Here is a 20,033-nt window from a genome sequence, read left to right on the forward strand (position 1 = left end):
AGGGTTCCCAGAGTTCCTTCAGGCCATGCTAGGAGGAATGAATTCATGCCAGCGTAATTCTAGGCTTTCAAGATTAATTTTCTTTCTTGGGTTTGGGGGGCTTCTTTCAGGTAATGTGAGCTTCACCGTTACTGCTGAGACAAAGTCGAGTGACGCATCTCGGGAGCCGGGGATAGAACGTGTGGACACTGTCATGCAGCTGCTGTTAGTTGAGGTATGATAAAAAATCCCAACTCTCTGAGAGAGAGAAATGGTCTGTATGGAGTGTGTGTCTCTTTTAATTTGATTTGATTCTCCCTCTCCAAAACATCCTGCAAGAGCATCAACTCAGGGTCTGAGGCAAGTTCTATTTTTTCCCACCTGTCTTGGGGTAGGCTAGCTGTCTGATCTGTTGAACAGTGACCCTGAGGCTCTTACCAAAATGCTGTCCTGGGACGCCCATGGGATACATGTGATCCTTTGAGGAACTAGTGACCCAGGCTGCAACCCACAGTGCAGTTATGACATCAAAGTTCAACCCACATTCTCCAAACTAGTTGCCAAACACTCTACCAACATGGCCAGTACTGGAATTTTACCATCTCCCATATCTTGTGACTGGACTCACTTGGTTGGATTCTGCTGTCAGTTAAGCCTTACATTCATACAGCTGTAATGAAACCAACACATATTGTCAGCAGAGACAGAACCAAGGACCTTCATCACCAAAAATAAAAGTTCTTCCACATGACTTAAAGGAGCACCTCTTTGGGCGGTGTGCAAGGAGCAATCTGTCTTTTATCCTCTTTCCCACTAGAGGGAGACATTTTTCTAGGTGCATAGCCAGAGTGGTGTACAGGGGCCATCAGTGGGCTTGTCCAGATGTAACAGATTTATGACATCTGGCATATTACTGCAGTCATGTATGGAACCAGCCACTCCTGGGGTCAATATTTGCCTTCATTTACACCTGTGGGAGCCCAGTGAAGTCATTGGGGAAGAGGTGATCTCAGGCTTTGAGGCAAGTTCTTCTGCACACATTTGGTGCCTTTGGCCTATTTCTATAGGGATGCTGCAGGGGTGCAGATAAAGGGGCAGGATTTGTCCTATGATCTCTAGGGCAACTGCTACACCAAAGAAAGTTGTAACTATGACCAGCTCTCCTCAGCTGTGAATTTCTCCTGCTCATCTCCCAGCTGCCTTCCTGGAGGCGAGGAATGGTACACAAAGAACAAACGCTGCTGGGTGCCAAGATGGGGAGGGAGTGGTGCCTCTGGAATGTATGGGCAGTCACCTTCACTCAGTACTCTGGGGGCAGCCTGTTTACAATGCTGCACGCTACAAAGATACACTTTCCAGCATTATTTTGTTCCTGGTTTCATTGTTATGTCTGTTCCTCTCCTTTTCCTTCTTCTCCACTTCCCTGCTGCCGACCAGCCTGAAGGAATCAAAAAGGAGGTGACCCAGAGCTCCCTCATTTGCACAAAAGGTAAGGGCATCTCTCCAAATTCCCTTCTGTAGCTACAAATTCAGCAAGTGATTGCTGTCAGAGAGATTTCCAGATTAAAACACATTTCAGCCAGGGCCCTTTCCTGCCTTAATTAATAGCCTGTTAGTTCTTTGAAATTGAACCAGTTGTAGCAACATATTTCACTCTGTGTTTGGTTGTTTGCTTTTCACATGTCAGTCTTTTTGGATCATTAAAATAATGTGTTTGGTTTTACTTCCAAGCCCTCAGGCAGTAGCACAACCCTATTCTATCCTAATTCTGTTCATGGGAGGTAATGGCTAATGTATATGTGCACAGCTACCCTCCAATGAATAGAATTAAAACCACTCAACTGTGTATCATAGAGTGGGTCTACATTGCAATCAGAGGTATCAGTGTAGCATATGTAGATTTACCCGAACTAGTTTAATCTAGCTACAGCAAATAACAATAGTAAAGAAGCCATGGCAACACTGGCTAACCGCTCGAGTACGTATCCAGGATCACAGGCTTAAATTGTATGACCATTGTTGGAAAGAAGGTACTGTAGAAGGGAAATTTAGTGGTTGAAAAAAAGATGATGATGATGATTGTTATTTTATTTATATCTTACCAACAGGCAGAACTGTCTCTGAAATGGTGTCTCCAAAGCTGCCAGCAAACCTTGTGCAGGGATCAGCCAGAGCTTCTTTTTCTGTCCTTGGTAAGTTTAATGTTTATACTAAGAATAAAGGTTTTGATTCTCCCCTGGCCTTAACCTTGTGTTTTCACTAACGCCAATGCAAAACAAGTGTAGCGTGGGTGTACAACACTACCATTCTGAGTTTTTAGCATTTCACATTCACTTTGCAAAGCTGTGAATAACTATATGAGCTGGTCCAAATTTTTCCAAAAAATGTATTGTTTTCCATTGGAAGAAGCTGATTCAACTAAATTAAAACATTATGCAGGAACATATAATTTTGATGAAGAAAATGTCAAAACATTTAGTTTCAATAAAGATCAGCCTTATTGAAATGAAAATAATGTTTTGATAAGGTTGAAATAAAATGTCATTCAGATTTTTTTCTGAAGCAAAACTTTGGAGTTTCATTTTGTGGGAAATCTTCCAGTTTAGAATGAAAAGAAAATTGATATTTCAGAATTTTCCATTGAATGGGAATTCCAGGATCTGAGCAGCCCCAATAACTACACAAGGTGCAAAACAGTGGAAATACTGAACTATGGAAACTGTTGATCTGAAATTAGTGAGCATAATTTTGAACTGAGTCTGGTTCTTTAAAAAAAGTGTCTTTCTTACTCAGTGTGAGATGCAGTGTGTTTGGCCCCAGTGACCACACTGGAGAAGTGAATCCTAAAAATGACATATCCACAGGCGAAATGCTGGTCTCAGCTAAGCACATGCAACTCACTGAAAGTCAATCACTTTGAAATTGCAGCATGGGCAGAATGTGGCTTCTAGAACACAGCTCTTTTTTAAAAGGGTAACAGCTATTTCTCAGCTCCCAACGCAATACTGATGCTCAGATGTTCTTTACTCTTGATTCCTATTTCCTTAGATCTTCCCTATTTGTCTTATTTGTCTGCAGCTCTATATTTAAAAAAATAATAATAATAATGGCCTAAGAAACCACCCATATGGAGAGATGTGGCAATTTCTCTTTTTTGTGTTCTGCACTGTAATTTCTCTGTTAGTCAATATCTGTCTGCAAATTCATAATCTGGTAAAATAAAACAGTGTATGCTGTAATGTATTAAATACCAACTCTGAACTCCACTGACTCCCTCTGTCTCCCAATCCTCAGGGGATCTTCTGGGCATGGCCATGAGGAACATGGGGAATCTTCTCCGGATGCCCTATGGCTGTGGGGAGCAGAACATGGTCCTGTTTGCTCCCAACATCTACATCCTGGACTATCTGAATAAGACAGGGCAGCTGACTAAAGAGATTGAATCCAAGGGCGTTGGATACTTAGCGAGTGGTGAGAAGTTTAAGAATTCTTCATCTAATCCTGTGGCCAATTTTGCTGAAATGCCATTCTTGTTCCAGTGTACATGCAATAGTTATTGATGGCTTAGCTAGCCCCAGAGGTGAGCATGATGATACATTACAGGACACAAGCCATTAGAATTCATAACCAGTGAAATCACTCATTAAAACTGTTTTTATTCTTCAGTCCAAAACTCTTCAGCCTCAATTTATCAGAGAACAAAACAGGTCCATTACTGGAGTTAGAAAATATGTTCTCCTTGTTTTGATTCCAGGGTACCAGAAGCAGCTGTCATACAAACACCCAGATGGATCCTACAGTTCATTTGGGACCAGAGATGAGGAAGGGAGCATCTGGTGAGAGCTGGGAAGCTGTTTAGGGTCCTGGGATAGGAAAAGAAGCTGTTTATAGTGTAGTACGGGAATACCTCAACAATCTGGTTCTGTAGCCAGGGAGAGAAGTACCAGCAGGCAGGCTGCTGACTTGGGGGGTGTAACGATGTGGTTCTGGCGGGACCCAACTGAGAGTGCCAATTCAGGACCAATTGCTCAAATAGGGCAGTCACAGCCCAAGGCTGGGGTTTTTCCACCTCTAAGGCAAACCAAACCAGCCAGACAAAAAGGACTTTGGTTTTACCCCACTGGCTAACCACAAGTCACACAAGCAATTTCCTTAGACACTCCAGTATCCCAGTATCACCACCAGTGCCACTCGTCCTGGGGATGAATGGTTATGAAAACCAACATCCCGGTAAAAGAAAAAGGTTCTCTCGATCCCAAGGGACCAAGCCCCAGACTCAGGTCAATATACACATCAGATCTTATCTACGAATCACGCTGTTGCCAATCCTTTAGAATCTAAAATCTAAAGATTTATTCATAAAGGGAAAAAGATAGAGCTGAGAGTTAGAATTGGTTAAATGGAATCAATTACATACAGTAATGGCAAAGTTCTTAGTTCAGACTTGTAGCAGTGATGGAGTAAACTGTAGGTTCAAATCAAGTCTCTGGAACATCCCCCGCTGGGATGGGTCATTCAGTCCTTTGTGCAGAGCTTCAGTTTGTAGCAAAGTCCCTCCAGAGGTAAGAAGCAGGATTGAAGACAAGATGGAGATGAGGCATTAGCCTTATATAGGCACTTCCAGGTGTAAGAACACTTCTTTGTTCTTACTGTGGAAAATTACAGCAAAATGGAGTCTGCAGTCACATGGGCCAGTTTCTGCACACCCTGCTGAGTCACAAGATGTATCTGCCTCCTCTCAATGGGTCAATTGTGTAGCTGATGGTCCTTAATGGGCCATCAAGCAGGCTAAGCAGAGCTAACACCCGCTTGTCTGGGATCTTTCCCAGTAACACAGCATAAGTTTGAAATATAGACAGTATACAGCCAATACTTATAACTTTAACTACAAAATGATACAGACAGCATAATCATAACCAGTAACCCATAACCTGGTCTTCGACACCTTATATGACCCCCTTCACATAGGATTTGGTGCCACTAGAGGATCTTGGTTGCAAATCATGTTCTGTATGGTCCCAGTTTATATCAATAACGTCACAGGGGGGTATGGAGCCTTTCACTTCTATGGCACTGGTTACCATCCATCCCCAGCATGGGGGGAAATGGATGGCCCAGAACTAGGGAATGGGAGATAGAGCCTTTCACCTCTAGGGCATTATTGAAGTACAGGTGGACTGGATTGCTTAAGGGAATAGGGCAATGGCAAAGGAGCCTTTCACCTCCAGATTTTGATGCAGATTTTGGTGTGCAGGGTAGATGAGGGGAATGACTAGCTTGGTGAATCTTACACCATTGAAATGTGAATTGTACCTGTTCTGTGGGTGAACAGAGAACATCACTCTTTAGGGTTTGTCAGTCTAGTCAGTAGAGCTGCCTGTCAGTCATGCAGCTTTCACTGCTAAGTGTTTGGGGGCATCCTACCCTTCTGTGTGTGTGGTGTGGCATACTGCCCCAGCAGGAATCATACAGGTGTTCATGCCCTTTCTCTAGGAATTGCTCTGCTGAGGGAGAGTTCTATGGGTCAGGAAAATGAGTCTCGAAACATGGTGGCTCTACTCAAAGTTCTCTCAGTCCCATCTGTGTGTCTAGTGTGCAGACTTCTCCAACTAGCACTGCTTGCCAGGGGATGGTCATGGGGAAAATCATGGAGTGGAGGTTTCAATTAGATCAGATTGGGCTCTGGATTCTGCCTCCTCCAGCCACCCCTGTGGAAGGTGGTAGAAGGATCAAGAGATATTCCCTGCTCCACGCTCCTGATGTGTGGTTCCCTTGCAGGCTCACTGCTTTTGTATACAAGTCTTTTTCACAATCCAAACGCTACATCTATATTGATGACGACGTCCAAACTCAAACCCTGATCTGGCTGGCAAGTAAACAGAAGCCAGATGGCTGCTTCCAAAATGTTGGGAACCATTTCAACAATGCCTTGGAGGTGAGTGATCTTAGCTTGCTCCCAAGTTTCCAGTCCTGCCATAGGGATAGAACTGTCCAGCCACTGCCAGCTGCTATCCTTATCCCCAAATGTTCAACCCTGTCATTGGCATAAGCTGCCCTCTAGCAGCTGTCCCATGCACAGAATATAATTCCTGCTAGTACTGATAGACAATGCAATAGAAACGGGTGTGTTTATGAGCCAAAGATTCTGGGCTTTATTCCTCAATGCTGCATATATGCATTTATAACTAAGGACCACGGGGCCATATTCTGCTGTATTATGCAAGTGTAAACTCTGAGTAAAACTACTGAAGTCCTTCTGCCTTTATATTGATGTAAATAAGAGTAGAATTCGTCCCCGTGTTTTTTGTATGTGCACCCAACACAGATTCCTTATAATGTCTAGTCTGGCTGGTAGTTGAGTATTTCACTTGTAAACATTTTGGTTTAGCCAGGACATATTGACGTCCTTTTTCCTTGTGTTCTGCTCAGGGTGGAGCAGAAGATGGAATTTCACTCACAGCCTATGTCACTGCAGCATTGCTTGAGGCCGGACTACCCAGCTCGGTATGAATTAAGTGCTACCCTGCCTTATTAGACTGCTCAGTCATATGTCACAAACAGCATGGAAGTGAGAATCTGTGCCCCATCTCTACTCTTCAGTGAAATCTTAAATACTGGCTTTTGCACACTGAGTTTCTATATGGCCCTATCAAGAGGTCTGTACCCAATTATGTAACAGAATTATTATGTGTAAATGGCCTCACAAATGCACTGGATACTTAATGCATCACATGGGCAGCAGGTTTGTAGAAATTTTGGTGGTACCCAGAACCCATCCCTGCCCAAACTCCACCCCCCAAAAACTCCACCCCCCACCTGTCCAAGGCTCTGAGAGGGAGTTTGGGTGAGGGATGAGGTCTGGGGTGCAGGAGGGATGCAGGGTGCAGGCACTGGGAGGGATTTTGGGGAAGGGAGGGGGTGTGGAGGGAGGGAGTGCAGGTTCTGAGAGGGAGGGGGTGCACGGGTGGGACTGGGTTTGGGGTGGGGCTGGGGATGAGAGGTTTAGGGTGTGGGAGGGGGCTCAGGTCTATGGCAGAAGGGTGGGGTGGGGCTGGGGATGAGGGGTTCATGATGCAGGAGGGGGCTCAGGGTTGGAGAAGATGGTTAGGGTACAGGGATATGAGGGCTCTGTCTGAGGCTGGGAATGAGGGGTTTGGGGTGTGGGAGGGGGCTCAGGGCTATGGCAGAGGGGTGGGGGGTGGGGTGAGGGCTGGGGGTGGGGCTGGGGATGAGGGGTTCATGATGCAGGAGGGGGCTCAGGGTTGGGGCAGATGGTTGGGGTGCAGGGGGATGAGGGCTCTGTCTGGGGCTGGGAATGAGAGGTTTGGGAAGTGGGAGGGGTTCAAGGCTAGAGTAGGAGTGTGGGGAGTGAGGGCTCAGACGGGGATGAGGGGTTTGAGGTGTTGGAGAGGGTCAGGGCTGGGGCAGAGGGTTAAGGTGCGGTGGAATAAGGGCTCTGTCTGGGACAGGGATAATGTGTTTGGGGTGTGGGAGGGACTCAGGGCTCGAGCAAAGGGTCAGGGTGCGGCAGGATGAGGGCTCTGGCTGGGACAAGGATAAGGTGTTTGGGGTGTGGGAGGGACTCAGGGCTTGGGCAGAGGGTTGAGGATGTGGTGGGGGGATGAAAGCCCTTACTGGGGGTATGGACTCTGGGGTGGGAGGGCTGGAAATGAGTTGGAGATGCAGGCAGGCTTCTCCAGGACAGGAGCCTTTTTCCTGCTGGCAGCAGCAAGCTCTTTCCTGCTCCCGCAAGCAGCACAGTCCCCCCCACCACTGTCACTGCATGTGCTCTTAGGGCTCCTTTCAGGTCCAGGAATCTCCCTCACTTCCCCCATGGTGGGTGCCATGGGGTGCTGCGTGTGCCTCCTCCCCTGCTGTTGCCCCTGACTGTAGCCTCACTGGGGGTGAAGGATGGGGCGGTCTCCTTGCCCAGCATGGGGCAGGAGCGGTGACTGTGGGCAGGGGGAGAGGGGGCTGTGCTGGTGGAGAGTCCCGCCAGAAAAGGGAAGGGTCTGAGGTGGAAGGGCATGCTCAGAGTCAGTCTGCCATGGCAGTCTATATGGGGAGCACTAGAACCCTGCGGCAGTAGTTGCTACAGGGAGGCAGCATGGAGCTGCACAGAAGAGGCAGGGGATGTTCTGCTCCCTCTGGGGCTGGGGGATGTGCACAGGGCCAGCAAGGAGGGGCCGGTGGACACTCGGGGGAGGTCCCTGGGCTCTGAACATTGCTGGTGCCTGGACATCACATGAGTATATAATTTGCCGTCCATGAAATGCATGATATCAGTTAATCATGTCTTGTGTCCTCAGTTTAACTGCAGTTATGGATTGACACATAGATAGAAAATCTTAGCTCTCAACAACAGTTCAGTTGTGTTAGAAAACAGAGTTCCTTAAAGGCAGAATCCAGCTCAATTTTTTGTAGTGTACACTATACAGCTGTTCTAGCTTCTAGCCTTGCAAACTCATTCTAGGACCTTAACCTCAAGCTGTGTTTTCATTTTTCAACATCATGATTGCAATGGAGAGGAAAGATGTGGTCTGGGTGCTAGCCTGGGACATGGGAGGCCTGAGTTAAATGCCCTGCTCTGCTGCAGACTTCCTGCAAATCACTTCATCTCTCTGTTTCTGTTCTAAAATGGGGATGATGATGATGATGACATAAAAATGGCCATCCTGGGGCAGACCAATGTTGCTCTAGTGCAGGATTCTGTCTCCCAACAGTGGCTAGTTCAAGGTGTTTCTAAGGGAATGAACAGATCAGGACTATTTTCAAGTGATCCATCTCTTGATATCCAGTCCCAGCTTCTGGCAGTCAGAGGTTTAGGAACACTTAGAGCATGGGGTTGCATCCCTGACCATCTTGGCTAATAATCACTGATGGACCTGTCCTCTGTGAACTTATCTAATCTATTAATTTTATTGGGTGACCCCTGATTCTTGTGTTATCTGAAGGAGTAAATAACACTTCCTTATTCACTTTCTCCACACCATTCATGATTTTATAGACATCTGTCATATCCACCCTTAGTTGTCTCTTTTCCAAGCTGAACAGTCCTTTTAATCTATCCTCATATGGAAGCTGTTCCACACTGCTAATCATTTGTGTTGCCTTTGTCTGTACTTTTTTTCCATTTCTCATATATCTTTTTTGTGATGGGGCAACCAGAACTGCATGCCGTATGCAAGACGTGGTCATGTCATGGCTTTGTATAGTGGCATTAAGATATTTTTGGTCTTATTAACTATCCCTTTCCTAATGGTTCCGAATGTTTTGTTGGCTTTTTTGACTGCCACTCTCATTGAGCAGATGTTTTCAGAGAACTATCCAAGATGATTCCACGATCTCTTTCTTGAGTGGTAATAGCTAATTTAGACCCCATTGTTTTGTATTTATAGTTGGGATTGTGTTTTCCCATGTGCAGTACTTTGCATTTGTAAATGCTGAATTTCATCTGCCATTTTTTGCACACTCATCTACCCCTTTTTTTAGATCATTTATGAGTATGTTGAATAGGATTGGTCCCAGTACAGACCTCTAAGGGACACCACTATTTACCTTTCTTCATTCTGAAAACTATGCATTACTATCCTTTGTTTCCTATCTTTTAGCCACTTACTGATCCATGAAAGGGCCTTCTTTTTCTCATAGGGATGTTGTAAGGCTAAATACATTAAAGATTGTGAGGCACTCAGATACGATGGTGGCAGGGACCAGACCGGGACCCAAGAAAGACAATAATAAAACAGTCTCCAGGATTAAGTTGTTTCTTTAGTTACACCTGTGCAATCCCATTATCACCATATTAACACTCACCAGATATATTTGTGACGGTGCAGGTGGAAGATAGTTAACAAATCCCTTGTTGATGTATGAGCCGGAATAGAGTCCAGCTCATTCATCCAGAGTTGGAATAATTCTGCAAGTCTGACAGAAGTGAAAATTTATTTTTGTTAGTAAAGTTAGCAAATAAATAAATAAATAACGCCTATCTCTTGTATCACCCTTTTCATCGGTTGATCTCAAACTATTTTACAAAGAGGGGACTATCATTATCCTCCTTCTACAGATGTGAAAACTGAGGCATAGAAAAACAAAATGACTTAGTCATCAAGCTGGCAAGAGGCAGAGCTGGGAATAAAACCCAGGACCCCCTAGGCCTAGTCCAGCATGTGTGTTGGTAAGAAGGTGCCATTTCTTCATGGTTACTTTTCAGAAAAGACCTCTTCTTTAAGAGGTCTTCCTGCACTCTTCAGTCCCTTTGGAAGTGAACATGCCATATGCTCAGCATGAGATTCCAGTGACGGATGATTAAAGAACAGTTGAAATCTTTAAGTAGAAGCTGATGCACTAAACTGAATACCAAACAAACCTAAACCACATTTTTATTGATAGCACACAGTAGTCCAGAATGGACTGTCCTGCTTGGACACTGCATCTGTCGGGAATGTGGACAATGTTTATTACCAAGCTCTCCTGGCTTATACTTACGGCTTAGCCGGTAATAAGGAAAAATGGAGATTCTTCTTGAAGGAGCTGGACAAATCGGCTACAGAAGTCGGTGAGTGTCATTGAGTTTTCCCATGAGATAGCCATTGAGAGCAGTTTCAGAGAGGAATAGCTGGTGGTATGAAAAATGTCAGTCTTTGATGTCCGCCCTCTGTTACCTTCCCATTCCACAGCAACCTGGGTTGGACTTATCTCCAAAGTGGAATGTGAATTCTATGAATATCTCTTTACCTTGTGGTCTACGCAGAATGGGAAACTGATGCCTGATATTCTTGCAGCTTCATTTTCCTTTCTTTGTATAGACCCCTGTTTGCACTCCTCCCCTTCTACCACTCCCTCTCTCTGGAAATAGATCCTGGGTCACTTGCAGTTCAGAATTCTACGTACTGGGAAATGAGGTTGCCCTCTACAACCTCCCAGACCTGAAAGAGGGATAGAAGTGAGGGACCAGCATTGGGAATCAAGCTGTGTCTCCACATGGCAGCACTGCACATTAACCACTAGATTACTGATCAAGCTCCTTATAATCTCCTTTCTGTTCTCAGGTGGCTCAGTGCACTGGGAGCGGAAAGACAAGCCCTTGACAGAAAAATTCCCCTCCTTCAACTCCCGTGCTGCCTCTGCTGAGATTGAGATGACCTGCTATGTGATACTGGCGCTGCTCCAGAGACCGACCCTGACTCAAGAGGAGTTATCATACGTAGCTCAGATCGTGCAGTGGGTTGCTAAACAGCAAAATCCATATGGAGGCTTCTCCTCCACACAGGTGAATATTGCTTCTGTTCAGAGGAATAGACCCTGAAAATAGTTAACCTCTCAAGTTAGATGCCCTTGCCCTCCACTGCTGGGAGGATGTTCCTAGAGAGGACCCAGGGATTCTGAAACTTCCTTCTCCCGTTGTTCCAAAATAGCCCAAATCTGGTGCAAAAGCCATTTATCTGACAGGGGTTTTGGAGCAGGTGGAGAGTATGGTCCTGGAAGCAGGGGAGTGGGATGCTTTTTAGGAAATGATTCACCATCTGGCTGAGCTAATTTGTTCCATTGTCTTTAATGCTGCTGGATGTCTTGTGCTCCTGTAACATTAATTGTCAGGGCACAGAGAGCTCTGCTATACATGTCTTGGTAACCACTATTTAAATCTAAGGAAATTATGATTTGCCTGAGTTCTCACAACAAGTCAGTGGCAATCAGCAATAGAATGTAGGTGTCCTAATTCAGTTCAAGCCACAAAACTACCTTCTCTCCCACTCTACTCCTTCCATTATATCCCAGAAAAGAGGTGACAGGCTCTCTGGGGAGTATAGGAGCTGTACCAATCTTATGCATTATAACCCGGTGGAGACTCTTTCTAATGAGGGGTCATGTACTTTACAGGACACTGTTGTCGCTCTCCAAGCACTAGCCCAATATGGGTATCTCACCTTCTCAAAGGATGGTAAAAACACTGTTGAGATCAGCTCTAAGGAACTTCCAAAGAAGGTTTTCCAGGTGGATAACAGGAACCGCTTACTGCTGCAGCAAGTGTCCCTGCCCAGTCTCCCAGGGAATTACAGAATGGAAGTAAAAGGCAGTGGCTGTGTCTATCTGCAGGTAAACAAGGCTTCCAGTCCTTGCAGCTGATAACTCAGGAGATCTCCTCTCCTTTCCCTTCAGCAGGACTGCAGCATTACAGCAGGTGATGCAGGGGCTGCTTTGCTATATGACAGTTTCTATCTCTTCTAGACAACCCTGAGATACAACATCTACCTTCCTCAAAAGGCCTCTGGGTTCTCTCTCTCCGTAAAGACAGTGAATGTCTCCTGTACAGGCAGCTTCCTGCCAAAGTTTGACCTTGTCCTCTCAGCCAGGTAACCCCTTCCCACCGCCCTGGCTCCCTGGATGCCACATAGGGTAATGTGTTGGGGGATGGATTTAAAAAGAGTATACTGTAGTATACCATTGTATAGCTGCAGTAAGATATGCAGGACCTTCTGCTGAATGACACTGACTGCTATTGCTAACTTTTCCATCCACTGATATAAATGGATGGGCAAGACGGGCCCTACAGTTCAGTGAGATTTTACAGGCAATTTGTGCGTGTCATGTTTCCTCCCCAAACGTGATCCAGACTGACTCGATCTCTCTCATTTCAGTTATGCTGGGAAGCGCAGCACCTCCAACATGGCCATTATTGACGTCAAGATGCTCTCAGGCTTCGTCCCTGTCAGATCGTCCCTGCAGAAGGTAAAGGAAGGGAATATTGTCAGTAAGGCACACAAAGGGCAGTGAGGGTTAGAGGATATTACACCAGGGACTGGGTAAGAAGAGGAGCTGAGTAGCAAACTGGTGTCCTGATCCATGTGGAGAATTCAATTAAACCACTTTGGCCAGGGATATAGCCACATCCCCTGTGCTTTAGCTGCTCATTTGCTGAAGTGAGATTTACACAGTAACTACTCCTGGAGAAGTTCAGTGTGCTTGGCCTTTGCCACTGTGCTTCATTATCCATGTGATGTATGTGATTCCCCATGTCTACCTCGGCACTTCGCCATGTGATGTTGCCAATATCTGTGCAGCACAGTTTAACAAACATGGAAGAATTTATATTTCCCTTTTCCCCCTCTGTTTTGTACTATCTAACCCCCCAGGTAATGATTCATAGATTACAGGACCACCGTGATCATTTAGTCTGACCTCCTGCATAACACAGGCCAGAGGATTTCACCTAGTATTCCTGTATCCAGGGGCGGCTCCAGCCAACAGCACGTCAAGCATGTGCCTGTGGCGGCAAACCACGGGGAGGTGCTCTGCCGGTCGCCGTGAGGGCGGCAGGCAGGCTGTCTTTGGTGGCGTACCTGTGGAGGGTCCGCTGGTCCCGCAGCTTTGGTAGACTTCCCATAGGCAAGCCAGCGAAGGGAGCCTGCCAGCCATGCTTGGGGCAGCAAAATACCTAGAGCTGCCCCTGCCTGTATCAAGGCCATATCTTGTGGTTAAGCTAAAGTTTATTTCTTAGAAAAACACCCAATCTCATGTTAAAGGCTTCATGTGATGGAGCATGCAACACATGCCTTGGTAAACTGTCCCACTGGTTAATATCTCTCACTGTTAAAAAAGTGCACTCCATGGCTATCCTGGATTTATCTAGTTTCAGCTTCCAGCGGAGGACTTTAAGGGAGTGTTTCTCAACCTTTCTGATACCAAGGAGTGGGTTGCTGCCTTCCTAAACTGTTTTAGGGAAATCTCAGGGGTCCCTTATCCTGGTCCTTGAGAAACACTGCTCTGAGGCATCAAGTAGGATGGGATTTACACCTGAATGAATCCAGTAATAGGTTCAAATCCCCAGATCAAACACTGTCAAATCTGAGCTGGGAGTGGGGTTTCAATCTCAAGCTCATCTCCATATAGGCATCTTTCAACAGCAGCTGTGGCTGGCATATACCACAGAAATATTGTGAATGACAAACTATGATAACCGCTAGGGAAGTGATAGAAAGCATTTCTTCTCAGAGCCTGTTCATTCCCTATCTGCTTTTCCCTGTGTATGTGTGTGCATTTAGACCACATTTAGCATTTATTGGTTTTATCCTTTCAGTCTGGAGCTGTATGAAATCCAGAACTTGTCTTCGGCAGTACTTTGTGTGGAATTTTTTTGCACTTTCCACATTTTCCATTTGGGAGCAGTTAAAACAAAATTGTTATTTTTTAGCATTTTTTTTGCTTATTTTCATAGTGGAACTATTTTGCTCAAACAGCTTGTCATGGTATAATTCCCTACTCTGAACCTTAGCATCCAAAAGATGGGGTACCAGCATGAATTCCTCTAAGCTCAATTACCAGCTTAATACTTGTAGCGCTGCCACCAACCAGGAATTCCAGTGCCTGGTACACTTTGGTCCCCCCAAAACCTTGCCTGGGGACCCCCAAGACCTAGACCCTCTGGATCTTAACACAAGGAAAGTAAACCCTTTCCCTCACTGTTGCCTCTCCCAGGCTTCCCCTTCCTGGGATACCCTGGAAGATCACTGTGATTCAAACTCCTTGAATCTTAAAACAGAGAGGAAAATTCACCTTCCCCCCTCCTTCTCTCTTCCCCTCCCACACTCTCCCTGAGAGACAAAGTAATCCTAACACCGAGAGAAAATTAACCTTTCTCTCCCCCTTCCCTCCTTTCTTCCCACCAATTCCCTGGTGAATCCAGACCCCGTCCCCTGGGATCTAACACCAGAATTAAAAAACAATCAGGTTCTTAAACAAGAAAAGCTTTTAATTAAAGAAAGAAAAAACAGTAAAAATTATCTTTGTAAATTTAAAATGGAATATGTTACAGGGTCTTTCAGCTATAGACACTGGGAATACCCTCCCAGCCTAAGTATACAAGTACAAATTAAAATCCTTTCAGCCAAATACAAATTTGAACTCCTTCCAGCCAAATACACATTTGCAAATAAAGAAAACAAACATAAGCCTAACTCGCCTTATCTACCTAGTACTTACTATTCTGGACATATAAGAGACTGTATCAGAGAGATTGGAGAGAAACCTGGTTGCACGTCTGGTCCCTCTGAGCCTCCAGAGTGAACAACAACCAAATTCTAACAGCACGCACACAAACTTCCCTCCCTCAAGATTTGAAAGTATCCTGTCCCCTGATTGGTCCTCTGGTCAGGTGACAGCCAGGCTCACTGAACTTATTAACCCTTTTACAGGCAAAAGAGACATGAAGTACTCCTGTCCTATTAACCCTTAACTATCTGTTTATGACATAGCTACCTTCTGTTAAAGACACTGCACTTTTCACTAGAAAATCAGTCAGATTGAGCTGAAAAAATGGTAACATGCAAAATTTTCCATTCAAATGGGTCCAATTTTGAATTCATAGTAACCTTAAAAAAAAAGAAAAGTTGAATTTTGAGAAGTCCTGTGTTTCATTATGGTGATTATTTAATACTCCTCTTAGGACTTCTGCAATAAATTCCACTGTTTGTATTATCAGTCATGACCACTAGACCTCACTGTGGCACCACAGACATGCTGTTTATGTAGGTTTGGGGATGTCTCTTGTGTTTAAAGTTGGTATCATTTGTCTTATATACAGCTTCAGGATGATCGTAAGGTGATGCAGGTAGATACCAGGAACAACCATATCTTCTTCTACTTGGCAAATGTAAGTTTGGGGAAGAATGTGCCTTATTTTTTTAGTTTCTTTAAAATTTAGAACTTAAAATGCATTCCTAAATAAATGAAACAACACATCATAAGCCAGCCTGTGTTCATTGTTTTCTGCAGAGAGACTTAAGGGTCTGTTGCCATCTAATATAATTATGAGAAAAACGATTATGAAAAATTATGACATTTATGAAAATTGTGAAAAATTATGACTAATTATGAAAAATGATCAGGGGACTGGGGCACATGACTTACAAGGAGAGGCTGAGGGAACTGGGCTTGTTTAGTCTGCAGAAGAGAAGAGTGAGAGGGGATTTGATAGCAGCCTTCAACTACCTGAAGGGGGGTTCCAAAGAGGATGAAGCTCGGCTGTTCTCAGTGCTTGCAGATGACAGAACAAGAAGCAATGGCTTAAAGTTGTAGTCAAGGAGGTCTAGGTTGGATATTTGGAAAAACTATTTCACTAGGAGAGTGGTGAAGCACTGGAATAGGTTCCATGGGCAGGTGGGGAATATCCATCCTTAGAGGTTTTTAAGGCCCGACTTGACAAAGCCCTGGCTGGGATGATTTAGTTGGTGTTGGTCCTGCTTTGAGCAGGGGGTTGGACTAGATGACCTTCTGAGGTCCCTTCCAACTCTAATATTCTATGACTCTATGATTCTAATTGGTAAGGTGGGCTGTTCAGATGATTTAGTCACACTATATAAATCCATTTAGAATAATGGCAATTAAGTTATGCATATTTTTCTGTTGTCCCTGAGACCTACAAATGAGTACAGTGTAATGCAAAATACTAGAGCAATATAGTGCCATTGAAAGGGAGCTCTGTACATTTATTTATTAATCTTTATGGAAGAACTGCACATTTCCACAGCATTTTACACACATAGATAAACCTCCATCCCTGCCCCTAAGAGTTGATGGTATAAATAAAACACAGCACTTTAAAGTGGGATTTGAAAAATTAGAGAGACGGCAGCTGGCAGAAACTAGAAACTGTTTATGGGGGATGGGGAAAGGGAGAGAAGGGCTTAGAAATCTCTGCTCAGAGCAATTCAGTGAAGTAAATATTAAACGAAACAAAGCCTGATGCATTTTTTCTGTCCCATTTCCAGGTGTCTCAGGAGGAAATCAGTTTCTCTTTCTCGGTTGAGCAAAACCTTCCTGTGTCTGATATCAAACCTGCTTCAGTGCACCTCTATGACTACTATGAAACAGGTGGGCCTCCTTGAACCTGAGAAGAGATCTAGTGAATCAAGTATTAGCATGACCCAGGCTGCTAAATAACTGTAAAATCTGATGCATTTCCCCAGCTGCTCAGATTCAGGCCTCTCTTTCCATTTCTGCATTTGCCTTTTTTTCTCTCTCCAAGCAACAGTGAGTGGAAAGTGAGGCTTCTATTTTTTCTGATTTTATCAGCATTTACTGGTTCTGCCAATTCTCGAAGGTTATGATACAGCACACTGGGACCAAGAGGGGTCACTGGGAGTTTTCTCTCTCTCCCCCTTCTTATTTAAATTGAATACAAAGAAGGATGAACAGTGACACTCCCAAGAACTACTTATTACAAGCCACTACAGGAACGTTTGCACTTTACCTGATTTAATACGTGACTTAGCCCTTGTGCCCCAGATTTGGCATGATGGTAAAAATAAATGACCCGGGGTCAGCATTTCTCTCTTGTTTAGTGTGGCCTGGTTCACCCACCCACCGTATCATTGCCATAATACCTAGCAGCAAAATAATCATGCTTGTATCAGAGAGATAAAGTGGGTGAAGTAATAGCTTTCATTGGACCAACTTCTGTTGTATCAGTCATCATAGAGTACCAAAGCTATAGCTACCATTACACATTAAGGTCCCATGTTGTTTGCCCAGTTTTGGGATAAACACTGGGAACTGTCTGCCTGGATCAGTAGAGATGTCCAGAGGCTGGGAGGGTATATTCTGCTTCCTATGATTGTGCACACTACCATCTGATCATCATAATTAGCACCAGAAATGGCTCCTGTGGTCACTGATAGTCATCCCTTCTGAACATTGTCAGTGGGCGCAGTGGAATGCATTGGGCACTGACTGTGTACTCTAAATCAGCCATTGAAACATGTCCCTAGACCAGGAGTTCTCAGAATTTTGTACTGGTGACCCCTTTCGCACAGCAAGCCTCTCAGTGCGACCCCCTTTATACATTAAAAACACTTTTTATATATTTAACACCATTATAAATGCTGGATACAAGGCAGGGTTTAGGCTGGAGGCTGACAGCTCGAACCCCCCATGTAATAACCTCATAACCCTCTGAAGGGTCCTGATCCTCAGTTTGAGAACCCCTGGTCTAGACAGCTGGGGAGGCCACAACAAGATCAATTGGTTGCTGGTGTGTCTGGAATATGTGTTAACCACAGCTGTGCATGCACTGGGGTTGGAGCGATTTGTCATTGGAATATGGATGTTTTCTTTCTTTTCCAGACGAGTACGCTCTTGCTGAATACAATACACCCTGCAGTCAGGCTTCAAGCGAAAACCTGCTAGGAGTCAGGGAGAGGTAACTGAGAGCAATAGACACTTGATAGGTGCAAATGGGGAAAGAAGAGCATAAGAGTTGGTTCTTTATGGAGAGGGTATGAGATAAATCCACACACACTGCTGTGGATCAAGACAGCCTGTTCTCTGCCAACACTTTCAAAGAGTGAAGATCATTGCCACAGTTGCAGGTCTGTCCTAACAAAGTTGAGACTATGTGCTTAGTCCTGGAAACCCTCTCCCACCCTAGTACTCAGGTGCACACTATACGTAAATGTTCCTTTTAGAAGACTGGACTCCTGGAAATCACATTTCTGTCAACAAATTCCTCCCAGAATTATAATTTTTAGAGAGAAAAATAATTTCTGCATGAAAAAAAAAATCCATAGATTTTAATCACTCTCTTTTTTTTTTCTGTACAACAGGAGAAATGACAGATGTGAAAATATGATGTTAGATCCTCACTGCTCTGAGTGATTGAGTTTGGACAGGGCCATTTCAATAAATATCACAATCCTAATCACAGTGTGTGTGTGTGGACTGGTTAATTTTAATGAGGTGACACTGACACCCCTTCTCAAATGTTGTTGATTCAGGTAGGGAAGAGTCCTGTTCACATCACAGCCAACAGGGCCCCTGGGCTGGCAGTTGCTTATTGGCTGGTTTGCCTTCAGCTCAGAACATCGATTTCTTAGGTGCCCAGGAGAGTTTCATTGATAGCACTTTTTGGGTTCCTCACCCCTTTTAGGGGAATTGAAAGAGGAATTACCAGGAAAGTAGTGACTTTGAGGAGGTGAGTGTTTAGTCTCCCAATCATGCTCCTTCTTACCGGGGTAAAACAGGATCCTTCTCTTCCCCTCAGGTTTAAACCCCTCTTTCTGCAGTTTACTCTCAATAGATGACTGGGTTTCCTCAAAGGCATCTGCCAGAGTGGCCATTTCCATCACAGATTTTACAGTTTTATCCCAGATACATTGCTTCACATTGTCCTTACACATCCTCAAGAAATGTTGCTGAGCAGTGACATCAAGCAATTATTCAAAACCTTCAACACCTTTTCCCTTAACCCATATTCACAACAACACCGCTCTTAAGATTTCTAAATTTTACCCTTGTCACTTTAGGAGTAATTTGGAACATTTTTTCCAAACCATTTCTTTAAATTTTGAGTTATACTAAAGCATCCTGAATTGGCATTTTCTTAAATACATTTTTGGCTTTACCAGACAATTTTGCAATCAATGTGGGGACTCTCCTGTCCTCAGGCATTTCATTGACTTGACACAGCATTTCACAAGTAGTGAAGTATCTATTCCTCAATGCAGTCTGACTCTTTGTATGCAAGACACAGCTGATCCCAGTTGTGGAGTCTCACCCAGAGTGATGGGAGCTGTTGGTGACACAGGGATCTTTTTTTGTTCCCTCACAGTTTCAATTGGTGTTCCATTCCTTTCCCTTCTCCTTAGCCTCTTCGGCTTGTAGCTCCATGACCCTTCTGCATGTGTCTTCCTCTCTGGCAGCCTCCACCTCTGCAGCCTCTTTGGCTTGCTTCTGGGTCTTAGCTTCTGGTTGCTTTAGTTCCAAGGCTCACTGATGTGCTGCTGCTTCTAAGGCAGCCGTCATTTCCTTCTCCTTCAACTCTAGCTGTTTCTTGTTCATTTTTATCTCTGTGTCTGTTAATTGACACTTACTCTTTTTCCTCTGCCTCTAACCTGAACATGTCTAACTTTGCAATTGCTTCACTGCTGCTGCTCAATTTTATGCCTTTCTGTTTCTATTTCCCTTTCCTCAAATAAGCAACAGAAAATAATTAAAAAAAAACTTTAAACCTTTTCTTTACTGTTTCCAGCCACCACCCTTGAATTTATCACTTAAAG

At 44.5% G+C, this 20,033-nt stretch overlaps 1 protein-coding gene across 2 annotated transcripts in view; it reads left to right on the forward strand.

The window, feature by feature from the left end:
- Positions 1–18,681, forward strand: part of LOC115636903 (ovostatin-like) — a 64,098-nt gene extending 45,417 nt beyond the window's left edge. For both annotated transcript variants that reach the window (XM_030537611.1, XM_030537620.1), the window contains exons 21-36: positions 111–214; positions 1,417–1,468; positions 2,088–2,171; positions 3,274–3,450; positions 3,734–3,815; positions 5,758–5,914; positions 6,409–6,483; positions 10,375–10,540; positions 11,034–11,254; positions 11,863–12,078; positions 12,211–12,335; positions 12,621–12,711; positions 15,563–15,631; positions 16,749–16,851; positions 18,103–18,178; positions 18,582–18,681. In XM_030537611.1, coding sequence (XP_030393471.1) covers positions 111–214; positions 1,417–1,468; positions 2,088–2,171; positions 3,274–3,450; positions 3,734–3,815; positions 5,758–5,914; positions 6,409–6,483; positions 10,375–10,540; positions 11,034–11,254; positions 11,863–12,078; positions 12,211–12,335; positions 12,621–12,711; positions 15,563–15,631; positions 16,749–16,851; positions 18,103–18,178; positions 18,582–18,633 — 1,850 coding nt within the window. In that variant the 3' untranslated portion in view covers positions 18,634–18,681. The remainder of the gene's footprint in view (positions 1–110; positions 215–1,416; positions 1,469–2,087; positions 2,172–3,273; positions 3,451–3,733; positions 3,816–5,757; positions 5,915–6,408; positions 6,484–10,374; positions 10,541–11,033; positions 11,255–11,862; positions 12,079–12,210; positions 12,336–12,620; positions 12,712–15,562; positions 15,632–16,748; positions 16,852–18,102; positions 18,179–18,581) is intronic.
- Positions 18,682–20,033: the final 1,352 nt, after the last annotated feature.

Source organism: Gopherus evgoodei, chromosome 1 (assembly GCF_007399415.2).
Source record: "Gopherus evgoodei ecotype Sinaloan lineage chromosome 1, rGopEvg1_v1.p, whole genome shotgun sequence".
Classification (NCBI taxonomy): domain Eukaryota; kingdom Metazoa; phylum Chordata; order Testudines; family Testudinidae; genus Gopherus; species Gopherus evgoodei.